We start from the raw sequence: 18,644 nt of genomic DNA, 5'->3' as shown, positions 1-18,644 counted from the left end.
TGATGACTTACTGAAAATAATACAAGTACTAGCAATGGCCACTATGGCTTTCAAATCAAAATGAAAAACGCTTGATAATTTTAAAATATTTTCAAAATACATAATCATAGCTATAGAAATACTTTATATTATGACTGATACTCATATTTATTACCCCATTTAATCTTTACAATCCTATAACAAACATTGTTATTATTACTCTTCACATTTTAAAGATCAAAAAACTGAGGCACAGAGAAGTGAAGTAACTTGCAAAAGGTCACAGAATGTACAAGCGGTGGGCCCAGAATGAATACAAAAAATATACAGATGTACATATGCATGTGCATGCGTGTCAGAGGAGGGCAGGGAAGGATATGGAGTGTGGAAAAAAAATCACTAAAATGTTATACTTTGTATTCTTTCTCTGGGTGGTAAGCTTACAGTTGTTATTTTCGTATTCCTGCTTTCCAATATTTCCAAATATTTTCCATTGAGCACATATCACTATTTTTTTCCATTTATTTTTATTAGTTGGAGGCTAAATATAATCAACAATTTCACTATAAATTATGTATTAAAAGATATTGCTAAAATATTATAAAATTCATTATTTTAATGACAAAATGAGCATCCTATCATCTGTATACCTACAAAACCTGACCATTTGTTATGCCTTTGTTCTTATTTCAGAGAAAAATGCATGCTGGAAAGTGAATGCGAGTAGATAAGAAGTGGATCGTTCTAGAATATCAGTAAGCATAGATTGTCAAATGTTATCAAAACACCTAACCCAGACTCTTAATGTTTCTAATGGTAACTACCAGCTTCAAAATCTATAGCCACAAATTATAAATGCATCATTCAAAAAACTGAACCCTTTTCCCCAGCAATGAATATGTTGTTCTTATGTGAGGTAGGCTCTGAAATGTTCAGGCACATTACAAGCTGTTGGTTATTATTTAGGGCTATTATGTATATGTGTGTGTGCACGTGTGTGTGTGTACCTACATATACATACATAAGTACATATATATATATATATATATATATATATATATATATATATATATATATGCCTTTTTATTTAGTTTGTTTCAGTAGGGTTATCAATTCATGATGAATAGATAGTTCATTCCCTGTGAGTGAGCATGCCTTGCTGATGAATAAGTGATTGTCATGACTGAATGGTTACAAAATTCTTACAATCTGTTTTGCACAGATTTGAACATGTTTATGTTTAACTTCCATAATAAAAACACCATAGTAACATAGGTTATATATAAAATGAGAATATCGAGCTAACTGACCTCTAAAGTTACTCCTGACTATAAACTCCATTCTGAAGTTAAACAAATAATAGAATTTCTTGATGGCACTATCTCTCTATTCACATGTGCATTTACCGAAGTTACATGACTTTGAGCAAATGCACACACTCTGCCGAATTCTCAGGCCTGTTAGAAAGAAGCACTGTTTTTATATGGGGGAGAAAATTAAAACCGCTACAGAGTGGCTTCACTGCCACAAGTGTTCAGTATTATCTATTAAATCGATTTCTTCTTCCCTGCTAATGTTCAGCACAGAATCAGTTTGTGAGAGTCAGGCTTTGCATCTACTTGTTTCATTTGCTTAATTTTAGCATTTATTCCTTAAATGAAAGAGCCCTGGCTATGTTAATTATCCAAAGAAAGGCAATTATTTATTTTATCCCAATTAGCAATTGATACTTAAATAAAATAAGTTATATGTAAAAGACTTGAGAGCTCCAAATCAAATACAAATGTAATTTCCGTTTGTGTCCAAATATAGCATAGTATTATGATCAATAATGATGATAATAAAATATATTAATTTTTACATTGATGGCAATGAATTTAAGGTATACATTTTCAGTCTATTAAAGATTACACAATTTTCTAACTGCTATGTAATTTTTCATGGTTTTTTTTGACCAATTGTTAAGTGATTGGATACAAATAAATTAATCTAAAATTTGCACATTTTTCACTATGAAATAGGGAAAGATAAGCAAAATCTTCCATTGTATCAAAATACCTTTTATTTGTCTATTTTCTAAAATTCAGTTCTCTGTCAATGGATGCATTGATTCTCTACAAACTTTATATTTCCTATATATGATGTACATCTATATATATACATATAGTTTTATATAAATATATGTTGAAATATTCCTTTCAAATACACACAATACTACATAAATATCTATATTATATGTCTTTATTTAAATACACTTGGGGGATGATTATAAAATATTTTTTTTTCTCTCTCCTAGCTTTTAGGGGCAGATCTACTAATTAAATGAATTTACTAGAGACTATCAAACAAATAAAATAGAAAAGGAACCTATGACATATTGACCAATGGACAAGACATAAAACATATTTATTGTCACCTCTTGCACTTTTTTTGAGATAAAGTTGCATCAATTTTCACAAATTTTAGTGAACCAATTAAATATTTACATTTACAACACAAGCACATTTATGACCTCACTATCAACATCACTGGTTAAAATAAGAATTCTAAAGTATCTGATTAGCCAGATAGCTTCCTAAAAGGCCAACACTGAACTTACACACATTTCTTAAACATTAAGTGTGAGCACGAAGAAAACGGGAACACAAAATTAAAACAGCAATTGATTGAAATGCTGACATTCACACCATCCTAATCTTCCACCCCATTGATTCTTAAGCCCCGACTACCTTCTGTTATCTGTTCTGTGACTGTAAATCAATCCTTTGCCTTAAAAAAAAAACAAACAACTAAGTATGTTACTTATGTACACTGTTGCCATATTCTGTATTTACTTGGTGTATGCTCCTTGGAATGAAACTTCCCTAGCATTATCTTTGTTCTTGAAAAGAATATACAGAATTCAAAATGTTGAAAATAAATCTCAAATCATCAGAACCTAGATTTCCTGAATCAAAGCTGAAAGGCAAAGTGGTTCATATTTTTCTTAAAATGCACTATCACTCCCTAAAAATAGCCCAGTCTGTCAGAAGTATTCATGCTTTTCTTACTAGACACTTAAGAATTGTTAACAAAAATAAGTCATCAGGAGGAATTTCAAAGACTGCAAGTTGGCTTATTGAATGTACCCCTCATTGCAGAATAATAACTAAAGTTTTCTTCAGGTAAAATAAGCCTCAGTTAGATGAAACAATGACTGAGCTAACAGCCCCAAAGTTAAAATTAACTCTGAAAGACTGGAAGGCAGCAGTGTGAAGGAAGTCTGGCGAGGCAGCGCAAACCATACCAAACCACCTCACACACTGCCATCAGAAACAACAGAAACAAACTCTCACAGGAATGTGCCGGGGAAAGGATTTGTCTGACAAGAGAAAGACTTCCATGTCAGGAGCCAAATACCACTAGCTCCCCAAGGCTTAAGCCTACAAAATGCCAAATGATTAGTGTGCATATGTGGAAACTTTTTCCTAAGGAAACAAAAATATTTTAATGAATCACTGAATATTTAGAAATAACTTAAAAAAAAAATTTATACTGACTATCTTCTCTAAGGCAATGGTTCTTTCATCCTGACAGACATGGTTAAGGCCTATAAGAAAGGACCACTAACCCCTAGTCAATGTTTCAAAACTATAAACCCCATAAAGCAGTGCATTGTTCTTTGATCATATTTTTCTGAATGTATTTGAATAACAGATTTTTAAATCTATCTCAGAGAGACTTGAAGTTTTGGCTCTTAGTCTATTTGGAGGAGGGGGAATCAGGTGGAGGGAGGTCAGAATGAGGATCAGGATAAGGAAGATAGTGCACAGAACTCTGATGTATTTTGTTTCACTAACTCTCACTGGTGCACATATATTCAGTCTAAATAATTATTCTCAATTTACATATGCAAAAGCTGATTTATTTGACCAGCATCTAACTAGTAAATGGCAGGCATGGGATTAGAACTTATTCCTGTCTGACTAGAAAGCATCTGCCAAGAAAACAGATTAAAGAAAATGAGCTCTATATAATATTTAATTGAATAAACAAACAGAAGCCCACAGGCAGCATGGTATCATATGCTAAGAAAAGTCAAAAGTTAGTTATAACATTTAAAAATTAGGAATATGAACATATAAAAATATGATTATTAAATAAAGCATTGTTTTTCAAAATATATGTATACCTAGAGGAACTGCCCTTCTATATCTAGAAATGTGTTGTCCCCTTAGCAAGTCAGAAACAAAGTAAAGTTTTTCTGAAAATACTATTTTGGAAATATGAGCAGAGTCAATTTACAAGATACATTCATACCTCAAACTTGTTTGCTAGCTTTATGTGTTTGCTTTTATTTATCTTAACAGTAGGAGAAGCAAACCAAAAATAACACTGGCTCTTTCTGAGCACACTTGCTGGTCAATGATTCTGGTCATTATCAAAAAATCAAACCCACCCCCTGAAAGGACGAAAATTTTCCAGTTTTGAAGATGTCCAAAAAAATGTGCCACAGGCTGAGAGAGAATTTCAAAATTTGCATTCCCAAAATGTTTTAAGCAATGATCACATCATGAGGGTATGTGTTCTCTCTCAAACTGACTGCTTTGAATGAAACATTTCTGATGTATAAATTTCTGGTATGTTTGTATAATCCTATTACTAGATTTAGGGCATGATTTCACTTTTAAAAATTTATCTATTATTCATGGAATTGTCAGTGAATTCCTACTTTGTGTCAGTCATTGTGCAAAGACTCAGAGCCGCAGAAATGATGGTCACAGCATTTGAGAGAGGGTTGCAAGGAAAATGATAAAGAGAACTTGAGGCTTTATCTACCTGGCTAATTGTCTAATTTCTCCAAGTAGCAAATATTCAAAAAATTTTATATGAGAAAATAAGACAAAGTAACACTGGGTAAATTACTAATTGCTTTTCTTACTTCTAAAGAAGTCCAGATGGGAAGGGAACACAGTAGAAAGAAGAACAAGGATGGTTAAGGAGATTTGACCAAAACTAGTCCATAAACCTGGGTGAAGAACTGAAACCTCAGGCCCTGAACTTCCTTTTCTGAAAATGAGGAATTTTGACTTGATTATCTGAGAGTTCGTGTACAATTCTGTGTCCTAATAAGCAACATGCTGGAGCTCTAGACAAACTCACACTTAATTTTGTTTCTTACATTGGCTGCCTCTTCTGATTTTTCAGGACTCTGGCCAAAAAACCCGACAGATCAGTGAAGACTAATTCTTTTGCAGACGTAGGTCATCTAGCTCAATTCCTAGGAATTAGTTTGGGTAATTCTTTTAGCTATCTTCACAGGAACCGGAAAGGAGGCATCCTTCGAATCCTTTCACCCCATCCACTAAGGACAAGTGTTTTGGCATACTAAAATAATACAGTTTTAAGAGAAAAGGACACCTGTTCACTTCAGGCCCTTCTTCCTCTCCTTTCTTTCGTTTTTTTTTTCTTTACTAAAGTAGGAGACAAGTGAAAAATAGTTCAGTTACCCTAGTTCAGGTCATACTTGTAAATTACTGGCATAAATCTGATATCCACTGAACTATCTATAAATATGGCATTTATGACTTACTTCTAGCAGCAAATGTTTGTATCTAATGGTTCAAGGCATTCTTAGGGTCTTCCTAAATGAATAGTTAAAGTAGAAAACCAGATGCTGAAAGAGGTGCTTTTTGAAAAATTCAGGGCAAAGTTTTGACCAAAATTATTTCCTTCACTGGTCTCTGCCAGAGTTGGGAAACTTAAGTATTAGAGAGCTTTGTTTCTTGAATGAAAATGTTTTTCCTAGAGATAATACCATAAATTGTTATATATTACTAGATTTATCAGTTCTGAGATTTCTTTTTAAAGCCAGCTGGAAATAGGGCCTATGAGAATGAGATTCAAGTTAAGTGTCCAGGTTTAGAACAGCAGTCACTTAACTTCTCAAATTCGCTTTAGAATCTGACTTAAGCATTCCAAGCATAATAGTTTTTTGTTTTGTTTTTTAATGTATTTATTTTTAATTGAAGGATAATGGCTTTACCATATTGTGTTTCTGCCATACATCAGTGTGAATCAGCCCGTAGGTATACATTTGTCCCCTCCCCCTAGAACCTCCCTTCCACCTCCCGCCCCATCACAGAGCCTGGGTCTGAGTTCCCTGCGTCATCAGCAGATTCCCACTGGCTATTTTATATATGGTAGTGTATACGTTTCCATGCTATCTCCATTCATTCCACCCCCTCCTTCCCCACTCCCTGTGACCACAAGCCTGTTCTCTATGTCTGCATCTCCACTGTTGCCCTGCAAATGGGTTCATCAGTACCATCTTTCTGGATTCCATATATATGCTTTAATATACAATATTTGTTCTTCTCTTTCTGACTTCACTCTGTAGAATAGCCGAGCATAATATTTTTCGTCTTACTGAAATCCCCTTTGCACAGAAAGATATAAGACAGAAATGTACATATCTGCCCAACTGGGTCAGCACAGCATCTCTCCTGTAGTTGCCCAAAGAGGTACCATGAAGGATCATTCCATCCCCTGAGATGCGAACCTCTACCAAGCACTAGGTAAAGAAGGACTTCCATGCATGGAGAGAAAATATCCTCAACTTAAATTTCCACAGAATGCTTCCTTGTCCTGGCATTTGGTTTTCTGGTGAATGAAGCCTTACTGCATGTGATTTTATGGATTTCCAGCCTGCCCGTACTATCGGTATTGTAATCTCCATTTTGGTTGATTGCCAGAGACAACAGTTCAGTTTAGTTAGTTTAAAGTTTAATTTTCCTTCTGGCTTTGAATTTTCTGGCTGGAAAGTTATTGGGAGCATAAAGCTCTGAGGCACTTGAAGTTTCTCAGTCTCTACAGTCAAGTTATTTTGTGTAGTATGGAATCAGAGAGGCTGTTCTTTCTCAAAGAAGTCCTGTATGAACTCTTAGAAATCCACTTAAGTCCTTGCTTACACTTGTAAGAAAATTAGATCCTCCCACTTAAATAAGTGGCCTGTGTATTGAAACTATTTAGAATGTAATTGTATGCTTTCCTCTTATGAATCTAAGCTTATGTTAGAATAGCAATGATATATAAGGCACTTAAAGTTGACTGTTAATACCACTTCCTGAATATTATTTTCAAACAAATACATGTTCATTTGCTAACTGATATTCTGCTTCATCAACAAAGGATGCAACATGGATAGCAAAAGTCATTAGCATATTACAAATGCTTGCAAAGGACTTTGGAATGCCTAAACTAAAAACGTACACTACCAAGGACTTGGAAAGAATTTCAAGCCCCAAGGCCAAAGAATCTACTGCATATTAATCTTCTTTATCAAAAAGTTGATTTGGAGCACTAAAGACAAAAATAAGCCTATTGTGCAATAGCAAAAAAAAAAAATCTTAGGGGACCACATGGTATGGTGGAAAGATGCTATACTAGGGAGCAGGGGATTCTGTGGTCCTAATTTTGTCACCCATTAGCTTTGAAATCTTTACTCAGGCATTTCAGCCCTATAAACATGCATCTCTCTATCTGGAAAAGGAGGGGTTGAAGTGTGTTTTTCCAGGGGTTTTTCCCTAACAAACAGAATCTCAGAGAGATTTTATGACCTAACCAAGGTGGCAGAGGCCAGAAAAAGAGCTTGAAAAATCCCTTATAAACTTATAACTGGAGTTCTGTCTCCCAAGACTTTTAATTCTCTTAAGTGGAAGCTTGCATGTATAGTCACCCAGCTGTTACCCTGGAAGAGGGGAGATTAAATACTCATACATGAAGCCCAAAGTGTGACTGTTAAAAACCCCTATGCACAATTAGTGAACAAGGGTTATTCTCTGTTTTTACTGCCTCGTCTATGAACTACCCAGTTCTGAAAGCTCTGCTTTAAGAATCTCCCTAATGTTAACATTATGGAAGTATGGGGGAGGGGGTGGGAGATTTTAGACAACCGCAGATTGCCCGCATTTAAGATGAGGAATCCACAGAGTATGAAGGGAATTTATGATTTCACATTATTTCCCTCAGTTTTTCCTAACACATATCTTGAATTTTTTTTTCTTTTTTCCTACTCTCACTATTAGGATATAAATACATTCCTTTTTGTACATGTTCTGCAGTGTCATCATGCCTTTGGAGCATGTGCTGAGAGACTGAGGAGATAGAGGAGTTCTCCTGAGGAGATAGTAGGGGCTGATGCTTTTGAGCTAGGAAGAAATGGTGGGCACGGGGACCAGAGAGCTTAGCAGCCCTCAACAAATCCTGGCTCTAGAAACCACACTGTAAAATTTATGCACAGCCCATGCAGTTTCTAGGAAGTAACGCCAAGGACTATAAAATTGACCCTACAGGTATATTTACATAAGGTGCTAACCTATTACCCACCACAATGTACAGTATGTGCAAATAAAAAAAATAAAACTTAAAATTTCAAATATACACTGAGCTTTTAGGGGAAAAGCTGAGAGTACATGTGCCTGGAGTATGAAGTTCTACTATTTCAAAATGAATTTTCTGCTATATAATCACACATTAAAAGGGAACTATACTTAAGTTTAAAATCCAGTGTAATAAACCATTATGACATAATAATTTACAAGGACTTCAGAGCTATATGACTTTGAGGACAAAAAAATTAGTTCAAAGATACACTACAATAATTGAATATACAGAAGTGACAGAAAAACTTTAATGCTATCTTTTCTAACATTTTCTAAATGATGATTAAATTTTGTCACTCTATCACTTTTTCTGCTTCTTGTCCTCAACAAATCAATTTTTTAAATGTAGTAGGGCTTGTAGCTCTTATTTTTGTCTCTCAGGCAAGATGCTACTAGGGGTCACTTCCCATGTACAGAGAAAACAATCTTCATGGATAATAATGATAAAACCTTATGGAATGCAAAAACAACCAAAATATGTATTCTCAGATGACTACGTTGAGGCCAAGTCAATATTAGTCCCACTTCACCCACGCACCACATAGTCTAAAACTGTTGTCAGCTTGATAACAATTTCCTGATTTAATCTTTTTTCCAACAGAAAATATAGGTCATCAAAATAAACTCTTGACAGTAAAAGAACAGTAGCTACACTACTGTCTTTTATTTTGCTAGCCAGTTATAGTCAAATAGTTTCTTTACCCCACAAAACAAAATAATCTCAAACAAGCCAATGTAGTAAAAGCAACATGAAAACTTCAAGCACACTTCTCAACTAAGTTCTTAAGCTCAACTCAGCCTAACACCTACTTAAACAATATCTACAGAAGCCCAAAGGGTAGCAGAAATTACTATTTACTAATATGTGATACTCCTCAAGGTAGACATTTCAAGTGAAAAAGAAAGCTCATTTTTTGATTTGTTGATGGTCTTAGCAAAAGAATGCAATTTAGGAACTGAGTTCCGGGGCTACTGCAAAAGTTAGATAAGGCATTGGAGTCATTTTTTATTAAAAACTATATTTCATGATTAGTTATTTACAGTTTTTCTGGTACCAAACTTTATTTTTCTAGCTCAAAAAATTATTCCAATTCTAATCCCCACTAGATATTCATATTTTAATGCAACTATTTCCACAATTCTAGAAAATAAAATCTCATTCAAAAGTAGTCTGCTAAAGTTATTTTTGATGGGGAAAAATACTTTTATGAATGCTTAGTAAAGTTTGAGTTTATTGCTCATCTATGTTACAATTGATAACTGAAGGCCTCTACAGTGTCTGAGATGGAAGAAAGGAAAGAAGAAGAGGGTGGTTCATCTGGAACAGAGTGTTCATAAAACACACAAAACATATCCAATGTCTCTTTGCATCACTTGCCTGACTTGGATTTAAATGGTTTTCTCCATTACTTGTATCTTTTATATTAAAACCAAAGAATGTAAACAAAGAGCCTAAGCAAAATGTTTTAACCTATTACCCTTGACCACAAATTACAAAGCTTTCCCATTCCCCTCCCTAAAAGTAATCTTGCTTTTAAGTGCTGAAGCTGATGAATATTAAAAAAATAAATAAATAAGAAGCCACAGAGTAAGGCTCCTTCCTCTTTTGCCCTAGCTGTCCTGGTTAAGCTCACACTGTTCGGCAGATGAATCTAGAGCATGTACCCTTCCAGAATCAGCTGAATTTCAGTCCCTAAATTATACGCAGAAGTTATCATTTCTTTCCAAAGAGTAGCACAATAAATCTAGTAAAGAGACAGAAGTAGAGGAAATAAATTAAATGACCAGATTAATTAAAGAGCCAAACCCTGAAGACCACAATAAAACACAGGGTTTTTAAGAAATTTTTTTTAAAAATCAATAAAAACTGTGGATGTTATTATTAGAAACGTACCTAGATCCCTGATAGGTATCTCCACCTCAGAGTACATAAATCACATTTTTTTAAGTCTCACCAAATCAACCCACCCTAACTCCCAGAGTCTGAGGACCCCATTTTGGTACACCCTGGCCACGTGCTCACATATGTGCTTTATGTAGGCTGACTAAGCCTTGACACTCTGTTGGCATCCAGAAAGGAACATCCAGGGATACCGAGTGCTAAATTCCCCAGAACCCTATTCGCCCTTCTAAAGGAACGCTATCATCTCCCTAGTTCCTGAACCCTTCTTATCTAACAACATTCAGTCACTCTTGGCATGGAGGAGATCCAGCATCCAGTGATCCAAGGTTACTTCTTGGCTGGGAAAGGAAAGGGTTCTGTCCAATAGACTGAACCATAGCACCTCTGTGCTTTGATGGGATTAAAAATAGATGAGGGATTTGGGGATCAATCCTTGCCCCCTAAGTCACAGCATGGAAGAAGACAGACTTTACGAGAACTTCTAATAACATTTGACGAATATCATACTAGACCCATCTTCCACCAGAAAAGTCCCAGAAGAGACATTCCATGGGCTCACTATCCGGACAGCCTCCCCTATGTCAGTGACACATTTCATCCTTTTAATCAAGAAAACCCTAGTACACTCCACCTCTTCAAAGGAAACAAAATATTTGGTTTAAAGGAAGTTTACTCACATATTCTTAAAACAGGTGCCCTTGGAGAGCTTCAAAGAACTGAGCCCTAAGAGCTAGGGTGGCTATGACCACAGCTCGCTGAAGCCCCGAGCCAGGTAACGTCTCACTCGGAATCCCCACCCGTCCACCTGGCTGCTCCTCCTTCCCGAAACTGCTCTGCTCTTCTCTTCCGATGGCTTTCTGTTCCAGGGCGCTCCCGCAACTCTCGGAGCATCCTCCGCGCCACCCATCCCAGAGGGACGTCGTCGCGGGAGCCCCAGACCGATACTCCCCGTGCCCCTCGCCCCCGCCCCCGGCAGGCTGCCCGGTCGGTGACTCACCTGCTGGCCAGGTTGGGGCGCCGGGTGGTAACAGGCTGTGGGGCAGGTTGCAGCTGCCACGGGGTTGGGCAGATACTGGGGCGCTCCATACGGCTGGGGGTGATACATCACCTCCGCACAACTCATGGCAGCCGGGGCAGCGGCGGCCCCGGGGCTGCGGCCGCGGCTCTACGCGCTGGAGCGACGGGCGCCGCCGCCGCCTCTGTCGCAGCTCCAGCTGCTACTGCGGCCGAGGCGGGTCCTTGGCGGCCGCGGGCTCCGCGCGCCGCGCCGGCTCGGGAGGCGTTGGCAGTTAGCGGGGGCCCATGCGCGGGCACCCTCATCTTCAGCCCCTCCGGGTGTCCCCTGGCCTGCGCTTATATAGCGACTCGGGGACGCGATGGCCCGCCGCGCGGCGGGGACATGACAGCGCGGGGTTCGGGCGCCCACGGCCGCGCCAGCCGCTGCCGAGCGCCGGCCCGGGGTGGGCAGACGTGGGGAGCCGGGCTCTGCTTTGCATATACACAATGCACGCCCGGGGCTCGTCCTATCACCGGCGCTCCCGGCTGGGCGAGGACCGGGAGGCGGGGGCGCACGGAGGGGGCTGGCCCGGGAGGACAGCGAGCGCTCTCCTCTCCGGGGCTGACGCGGAGCTCGGCGAAGTTCCTCCAACTCGGCCGGCGGCGGGCCGGTCGCCCAGCAGGGGGACCCCGGGGAGGACCGGCCGCGGATTGGAGCGAAGTTGGAAGCCCTCTCCGCCTCCCGGCAGTGGGGTGGCGGTGGGAGGGAATGGTATGCGAGAGGCTCCACGCCCTTGGAAAGCTCCGCGGGTTCCCAGCCCATCTCCTGTCACCTGGCCGCCGGGGCGAGGGCTTCCCAGCCCCGAGATTTTACAGGAACACCAACGTAGAGGCCGAGGCTAAATGAAGGCCAAGTGTACTAAGAGGTAAAACAAAGCAGGCGCAAAATGAAGTGGGATTAGCTCCTACATTAAATATAACCATAAGTGCTAACTTCGTTGCAAGAGCTCACATGCCAAGAAGGCAGCCCAGGTCCCTACAATCTCCGCTTTAAGTTTACACCTTCATGATATGACCTCCTGTGGGATGTCAACCTCTTCTGGCCTTTTCAGTCTGGTTTCCATAAAATAAGAAACAGTGACATGCGATTAAACCCATCCAGCTGTTTAAAGATTTAATTGCAAGTGATTTACAATCTTCTCCAATATAATTGTATTTCAATATAATCAAGTCTAGTAGAAAAGAATTATACTTATTTTGTAAATAAGGAAAGTCTCTGACCAAGTATATCCCTCCCTCTATATGTAACACAGAACAATCTCTTTGTGTTTGCAGGAACTAGACTTTGAGAAGTTAATCTGGATGTCAAATGTACTGATGTTCCGGACAGACGTGGCCTCCTAAAATTCACATGCTGAAGCCTAATGCCCAATGAGACTGTACTTGGAGACACAGTCTATCAGGAGATTATTAAGGTTAATAGAGGTCATGAAGACAGGGTCCTAAGCTAGGATCACTGTGTTTATAAGAAGAGGAAGAGATGCCAGGAGTCTGTCTGCTTTGGCAGGCTTGTAACACCTAGTGAGAAGCAAGTCAGGAAGAGAAGCCTCACCAGAAACTAACTCTGTGGGTACTTTGAATTTTTAGCCTCCATAACTGTGACAAAATAATTTCTATGTTTAAGCCACACTGTCTGTGACGTTTTGTTATGGAGGCCCTAGCAGACTAATACAGATGTATAGTACTAATATACTGTTTAGATTACTAATTTTTATAAAATTATAAATATAAATGTGTATATGGTTATGTATAACTAGCCAGACACACAAATATATCAACACATATACCCTCACACATGCCCTCCCTCATACATGCAAATACACAAACTATGGTAACTGGATAAGAATTGGTAGCTACTCATAGTAGCTCCTATTCACTTGCTCATTCTCTGATTAATTGAATATTAAAAATATATTTATTAAGGCTATCACCACTTAGACTTTGTGCTCTCTGTAACAGAGGATATGTTCCTATCAGTTGTTGTTGTTCTTCAGTCGCCTACTCATGTCTGACTCTTTGCAACCCCATGGATTGCAGCATGCCAGATCTCCCTGTTCCTCACCATGTCCGGGAGTTTGCTCAAGTTCATGTCCATCACATCGGTGATACCAACCAACCATCTCATTCTCTGTCCCCTTCTTCTTCTTCTGCCTTCAATCTTTTCCAACATCAGGGTCTTTCTCAATGAATCAGCTGTTCACATCAGGTGACCAAAAGATTGGAGCTTGAGCATCAGTCCATCCAATGAGTATTCAGGGCTGATTTCCTTTAAGATTGTCTGGTTTGATCTCCTTGCTGTCCAAGGGACTCTCAAGAGTCTTCTCCAGCACCACAGTTCAAAAGCACCAGTTCTCTGGTGCTCTGCCTTCTTTATGGTCTACCTTTCACAATCATACGTGACTACTGGAAAGACCATAGTCTTGACAATATGGACCTTGATCAGCAAAGTGATGCCTTTCCTTTTTAACATACTGTCTAGGTTTCTCATAGCTTTCCTGCCGTCAAGCAATCATATTCTTGTATCGTGGCTGCTGTCAACATCTGCGGTGATTTCAGAGTCCAAGAAGAGGAAATCTGCACTGCTTCCACCTTTCTTCTTTCTATTTGCCATGAAATATAAGGTCCCTATAGTCAACACTATGGTCTTTCCAGTAGTCATGTATGGGTGTGAGAGTTGGATGGCTGAACGCCAAAGAATTGATCCTTTTGAACTGTGTTGTTGGAGAAGACTCTTGAGAGTTCCTTGGCCGGCAAGGAGATCAAACCAGTCAATCCTAAAGGAAATCTATGCTGAATATTCACTGGAAGGACTGATGCTGAAGCTGAAGCTCCAATACTTCAGCCACCTGATGCGAAGAGCCAACTCACTGGAAAAGACCCTGATGCTGGGAAAGATTGAAGGCAGGAGGAGAAGGGGACAACAGAGGACAAGATGGTTGGATGGCATCACTGACTCCATGACATGAATTTGTATAATCTCTGGGAGACAGGGAGGGATGGAAGTCTGAGGGGCTGCAGTCCATGGGGGTCGCAAAGAGTTGGACATGACAGTGACTGAAAAACAGCAACAAGTTGCCACAAAGCGATGGGGCTGGATGCCATGATCTTAGTTTTTTTTAATATTTAGTTTCACTCTCCTTCACCCTCATCAACAGGTTCTTCGGTTACTCTTTGCTTTCTACCATTAGAGTGGTGTCATCCGCATATCTGAGGCTGTTGGCAATATTTCTCTTGGCAATCTTGATTCTAGCTTGTAACTCATCCAGCCGGGCCTTTCTCATGATGTGGTCTGTCTATAAGTTAAATAAATAGGGTGACATATTTAAGTAAGTAAGTAAGACATATATAACTTTATTTAAAATACTTATTACTGCTTTTTCTCAAGTTGAAAACCACTGGTCATGCCCATCTTCTCTGTTCCAGATTTCATCTTTTCAGCTTCTGTCTGGGTGGCTCCACACAGATGTTCTATAGTACCTCAGTCATAATAGCACTAATATTGTCCCCATAGCCCTGACATGATTTTCCTCTTTTGATATCCATTTCAGGTATTGAAACTCCCATCCTAGTTCAGTTCAGTTCAGTTCAGTCACTCAGTCGTGTCCAACTCTTTGCGACCCCATGAATAGCAGCATGCCAGGCCTCCCTGTCCATCACCAGTTACTGAGCTGGAAATCTGGGACTCATCTAACATCACAGGCTCCACATATGGTCTTGGAGCTCATTTCATCCCCACTTATACCTTTCTACTGACTCTCTCCCCTAATCTCTTTATCTATGACGCTATAATCCTTAGTTCACTAGGAGATCTCTCACCCAGAATCCTGTAAGAGGCACCTAACTGATTTCCAGGCCCCAAGTTCAAACCTCTTCTGATCCATTTGTCCTATTCTCTTCCATTTCAGTCACTGCAAATCCAACAAAGTAATGATGCTTACCCTTCCTTTTAGAAAAATTTCCCCAGGAGCTCTTGACAGTCTGCAGTCTCAACTCTTTAACATTCAAATTTTAGCTCTTACCTATGTCACCATCTCCTGCAACTGTCCATTCAGTCATCTGAATTGAGACCTCCCTTTCTAGGAAGAAGTGTAGTCACTTAACACTTCTAACTTTATCTTCAGATAATATATCTATAACTGATTATTTTTGTACAATTATGTGTGCGATATGTCTTCTCCACTAGACTACTGCTGAATCATGTATATCCCGTATATCTAACATTTAGAAGGTTTTCAGGTTCTATTTGTTGACTTAGAAAATAAAGGCAGAACTAGCTCAAACTTGTTCATGCTCCAATTTCTGCATCTTCCTCGTGCCCCATAGAGCCTCTGTTTAGTATGTTGCAAATATTTAATGTATGACAAAGATGTAGTTCTCGGACACTAATGTCATAGACTCAAAAGTCTGGAGGTATTTGGCAAAATTTTCTATAATGAAAAATATATGTTTTGGTGTCTTTCTTCCTCCCTATCCTGCACTGATAGGAGAAAATGAAGATAAATTATGCCCAGACAGAGAAGTAGGATAATTCCTATTAAGGAAAGCTAAGTTGGAGTTCTCATAGGAAAGGAGATATGTCTGACTTTCCCTAGGTATAAATTTAGGGTTTTAGAATAGAAAAGAATAAGAAAGATCACCTAGTCTACAACATATTCTTTCAAAGATAAGCAAACAAGTGATCTAAAGTAAGAGAATTCCAGAAAAGCATCTACTTCTGGTTCATTAACTATGCTAAAGCCTTTGTGTGGATTACAACAAACTGTGGAAAATTCTTCAAGAGATGGAAATACCAGATCACCTTACCTGCCTCTTGAGAAACCTGTATGCAGGGCAAGAAGCAACAGTTAGAACCAGACATGGAACAACGGACTGGTTCAAAATTGGGAAAGGAGTACATCAAGGCTGTATATTGTCACCCTGTTTATTTAACTTATATGCAGAGTACATCATGCGAAATGCTGGACTAGACAAAGCACAAACTGGAATCAAGATTGCGTGGAGGAATATCAATAATCTCAGATATTCAGAGGACACCACCCTTATGGCAGAAAGCAAAGAAGAACTAAAGAGCCTCTTGATAAAAGTGAAAGAGGAGAGTGAAAAAGCTGGTTTAAAACCCAACATTCAAAAAAAGATCCTGTCATCCAGTCACTTCACTTCATGGCAAATAGATGGGGAAACAATGGAAACAGTGAGAGACTTTATTTTCTTGGGCTCCCAAATCACTGCAGATGGTGACTACAGCCATGAAATTAAAAGACACTTGCTTCTTGGAAGAAAAGCTATGACCAACCTAGACAGCATATTAAAAAGCAGAGACATTACTTTGCCAACAAAGGTCCATCTGGCCAAAGCTATGGTTTTTCCAGTGGTCATGTATGGATGTGAGAGTTGGACCACAAAGAAGGCTGAATGCCGAAGAATTGATGTTTCTGAACTGTGGTGTTGGAAAAGACTATTGAGAGTCCCTTGGACTGCAAAGAGATCAAACCAGTCAATCCTAAAGGAAATCCATCCTGAATATTCATCAGAAGGACTGATGCTCATCTGAAATTCCAATTCTTTTGGCCACCTGATGGGAATAGCCTCCTCATTAGAAAAGACCCTGATGCTGGGAAAGATTGAAGGCAGATAGAAGTGGGGGACAGAGGATGGGATGGCTGGATGGCATCACCGACTCAATGGACATGAGCTTGAGCAAGCTCTGGGAGATGGTGAAGGACAGGGAAGCCTGATGTGCTACAGTCCATGGGGTCACAAAGAGTCAGACATGACTGAACGACCAAACAACAACAAAGGAAATGGAGGCAGAACTAAAATCAAAGCCTCCTGGTCTCTGGAGTCTTAGTTCAGTTTTCTACCACCCACAATACACATGCATGCACACACACACACACACATGCATATATATTTACATGCACATACATATTTACATGCACACATATATATGTGGGTGTGCATACATGTACCTGTTCATGCATATTCATTTATGCATATAAGCAGAGGTTTTAGATGAAATCATCTTTTGGTGAACTTCGAGTTGTGAAAAAGGAGTGGGTTGGGGGGAATGTAGGCTGATTGCATTTGACAGTAGTGAGTCATCCAGACCAGAGATTTCAATCTGACCAATGATGTACTCATTTTCATATCTGTCATGCAGAGGTGTCACAATTATTTGGAATAACATAGTAATGGGATGGAATTTGATGATTTGCATTTCTGAGTTCAAGTTCCTCAAAAATTACTCATTTATCTTTATTTTCTTCTTTCAGTCTGCTCCACTCCTCTTCTGGTTGAGTGATGTGAAACTCAAACCTACCTGGTGCTTATACTCCTACTGTTCTATATCCCAGCCACTGTGGTTCTAATGTAATACTTGTATGTGTGTATGCTCAGCTGTATGTGACTCTTTGCAACCCCATGGACGTAGCCCACCAGGCTCCTCTGGCTATGGAACTTTCCAAGCAAGAATGTTGGAGCAGATTGCCATTTCCTACCCCAGAGGATCCTCCCAACCCAGGGAACGAACCCACATCTCTTTTATCTCCTGCATTGGCAGGCATGTTCTTTACCACTGTACCACCGGGGAAACCACCTATAGAATACTTAGATGACTTTCAATGTTTCCAACTCTCTGAGTCAGGGATTTACAGTCACTATAGTTTTGAAACCACCCACCAAGTTTCCCAGAATATTTCCAAATTTTCCAGCTGGAATTTAATGAGGTGAACTCCGCAAATCAGTTTCATTTGGAGGGGTAACACGAAGTGGATTTCCCCAATATCTCTTGGGGTAAGATAGGGCAAAGTGGGAGCTGCCTTTTCTTTTAGAAGGATGACAACTAGGCTTGTCTTTAGCTTAGAGTCTTAGTGTGGAAAAACAAATGAGATCTGCAGTGCAAGTGTTGGATGACTCAGCATGTGTATCCAAACATTCTTCCTAGGGTATAAAGAGTTGATTCTCAGCCAGCCCTCTGGCCTCAGCTGAGCCCACTGATAATGCAGCCTGCTCTAGAAAGTATGGCTCTGAGGAAGTACACTTGGTTCATCTACTCAGGAAGCTGTCAACCCTTGAGTACAAAAACATAGGTGTTCTAGGCAGAATAATTCCTATGGATATGTTTATCTTATACAGCAAAAGAGTTAAGATTGCAGTGGAATTTAGGCTACTAATGAATAGATTTTAAGATAGAAAAACCCAGGTTATCTGGGTGAGCCCAGTGTAAGTAATCACAAGGGTCTTTTTAAGAAGATAGGCAGGAGGCAGAAGACTCAGTGTCCTAT

At 39.4% G+C, this 18,644-nt stretch overlaps 1 protein-coding gene and 1 long non-coding RNA gene across 5 annotated transcripts in view; one reads left to right on the top strand and one right to left on the bottom strand.

Annotated features, from left to right (window-relative positions):
• Positions 1-11,957, bottom strand: part of VGLL3 (vestigial like family member 3) — a 53,853-nt gene extending 41,896 nt beyond the window's left edge. For 2 of the 4 annotated variants that reach the window (XM_070455051.1, XM_070455052.1), the window contains exon 1: positions 11,303-11,957. In XM_070455051.1, the coding sequence (XP_070311152.1) occupies positions 11,303-11,428 (126 nt within the window). In that variant the 5' untranslated portion in view covers positions 11,429-11,957. The remainder of the gene's footprint in view (positions 1-11,302) is intronic. The other 2 variants (XM_070455049.1, XM_020871557.2) reach the window with 2 other exon arrangements.
• LOC110123537 (uncharacterized) lies at positions 10,541-13,093 on the top strand. Its single transcript, XR_002309539.2, has 3 exons — positions 10,541-10,631; positions 10,998-11,077; positions 12,637-13,093. It is a non-coding gene; the product is annotated as an uncharacterized lncRNA (long non-coding RNA).
• The last annotated feature ends 5,551 nt before the right edge of the window (positions 13,094-18,644 follow it).

The sequence above is a fragment of the Odocoileus virginianus genome, chromosome 25 (assembly GCF_023699985.2).
Source record: "Odocoileus virginianus isolate 20LAN1187 ecotype Illinois chromosome 25, Ovbor_1.2, whole genome shotgun sequence".
Classification (NCBI taxonomy): Eukaryota; Metazoa; Chordata; class Mammalia; order Artiodactyla; family Cervidae; genus Odocoileus; species Odocoileus virginianus.
Note: the sequence above shows the minus strand (reverse complement) of the source record. Positions and strands in the feature narration are given on the sequence as shown.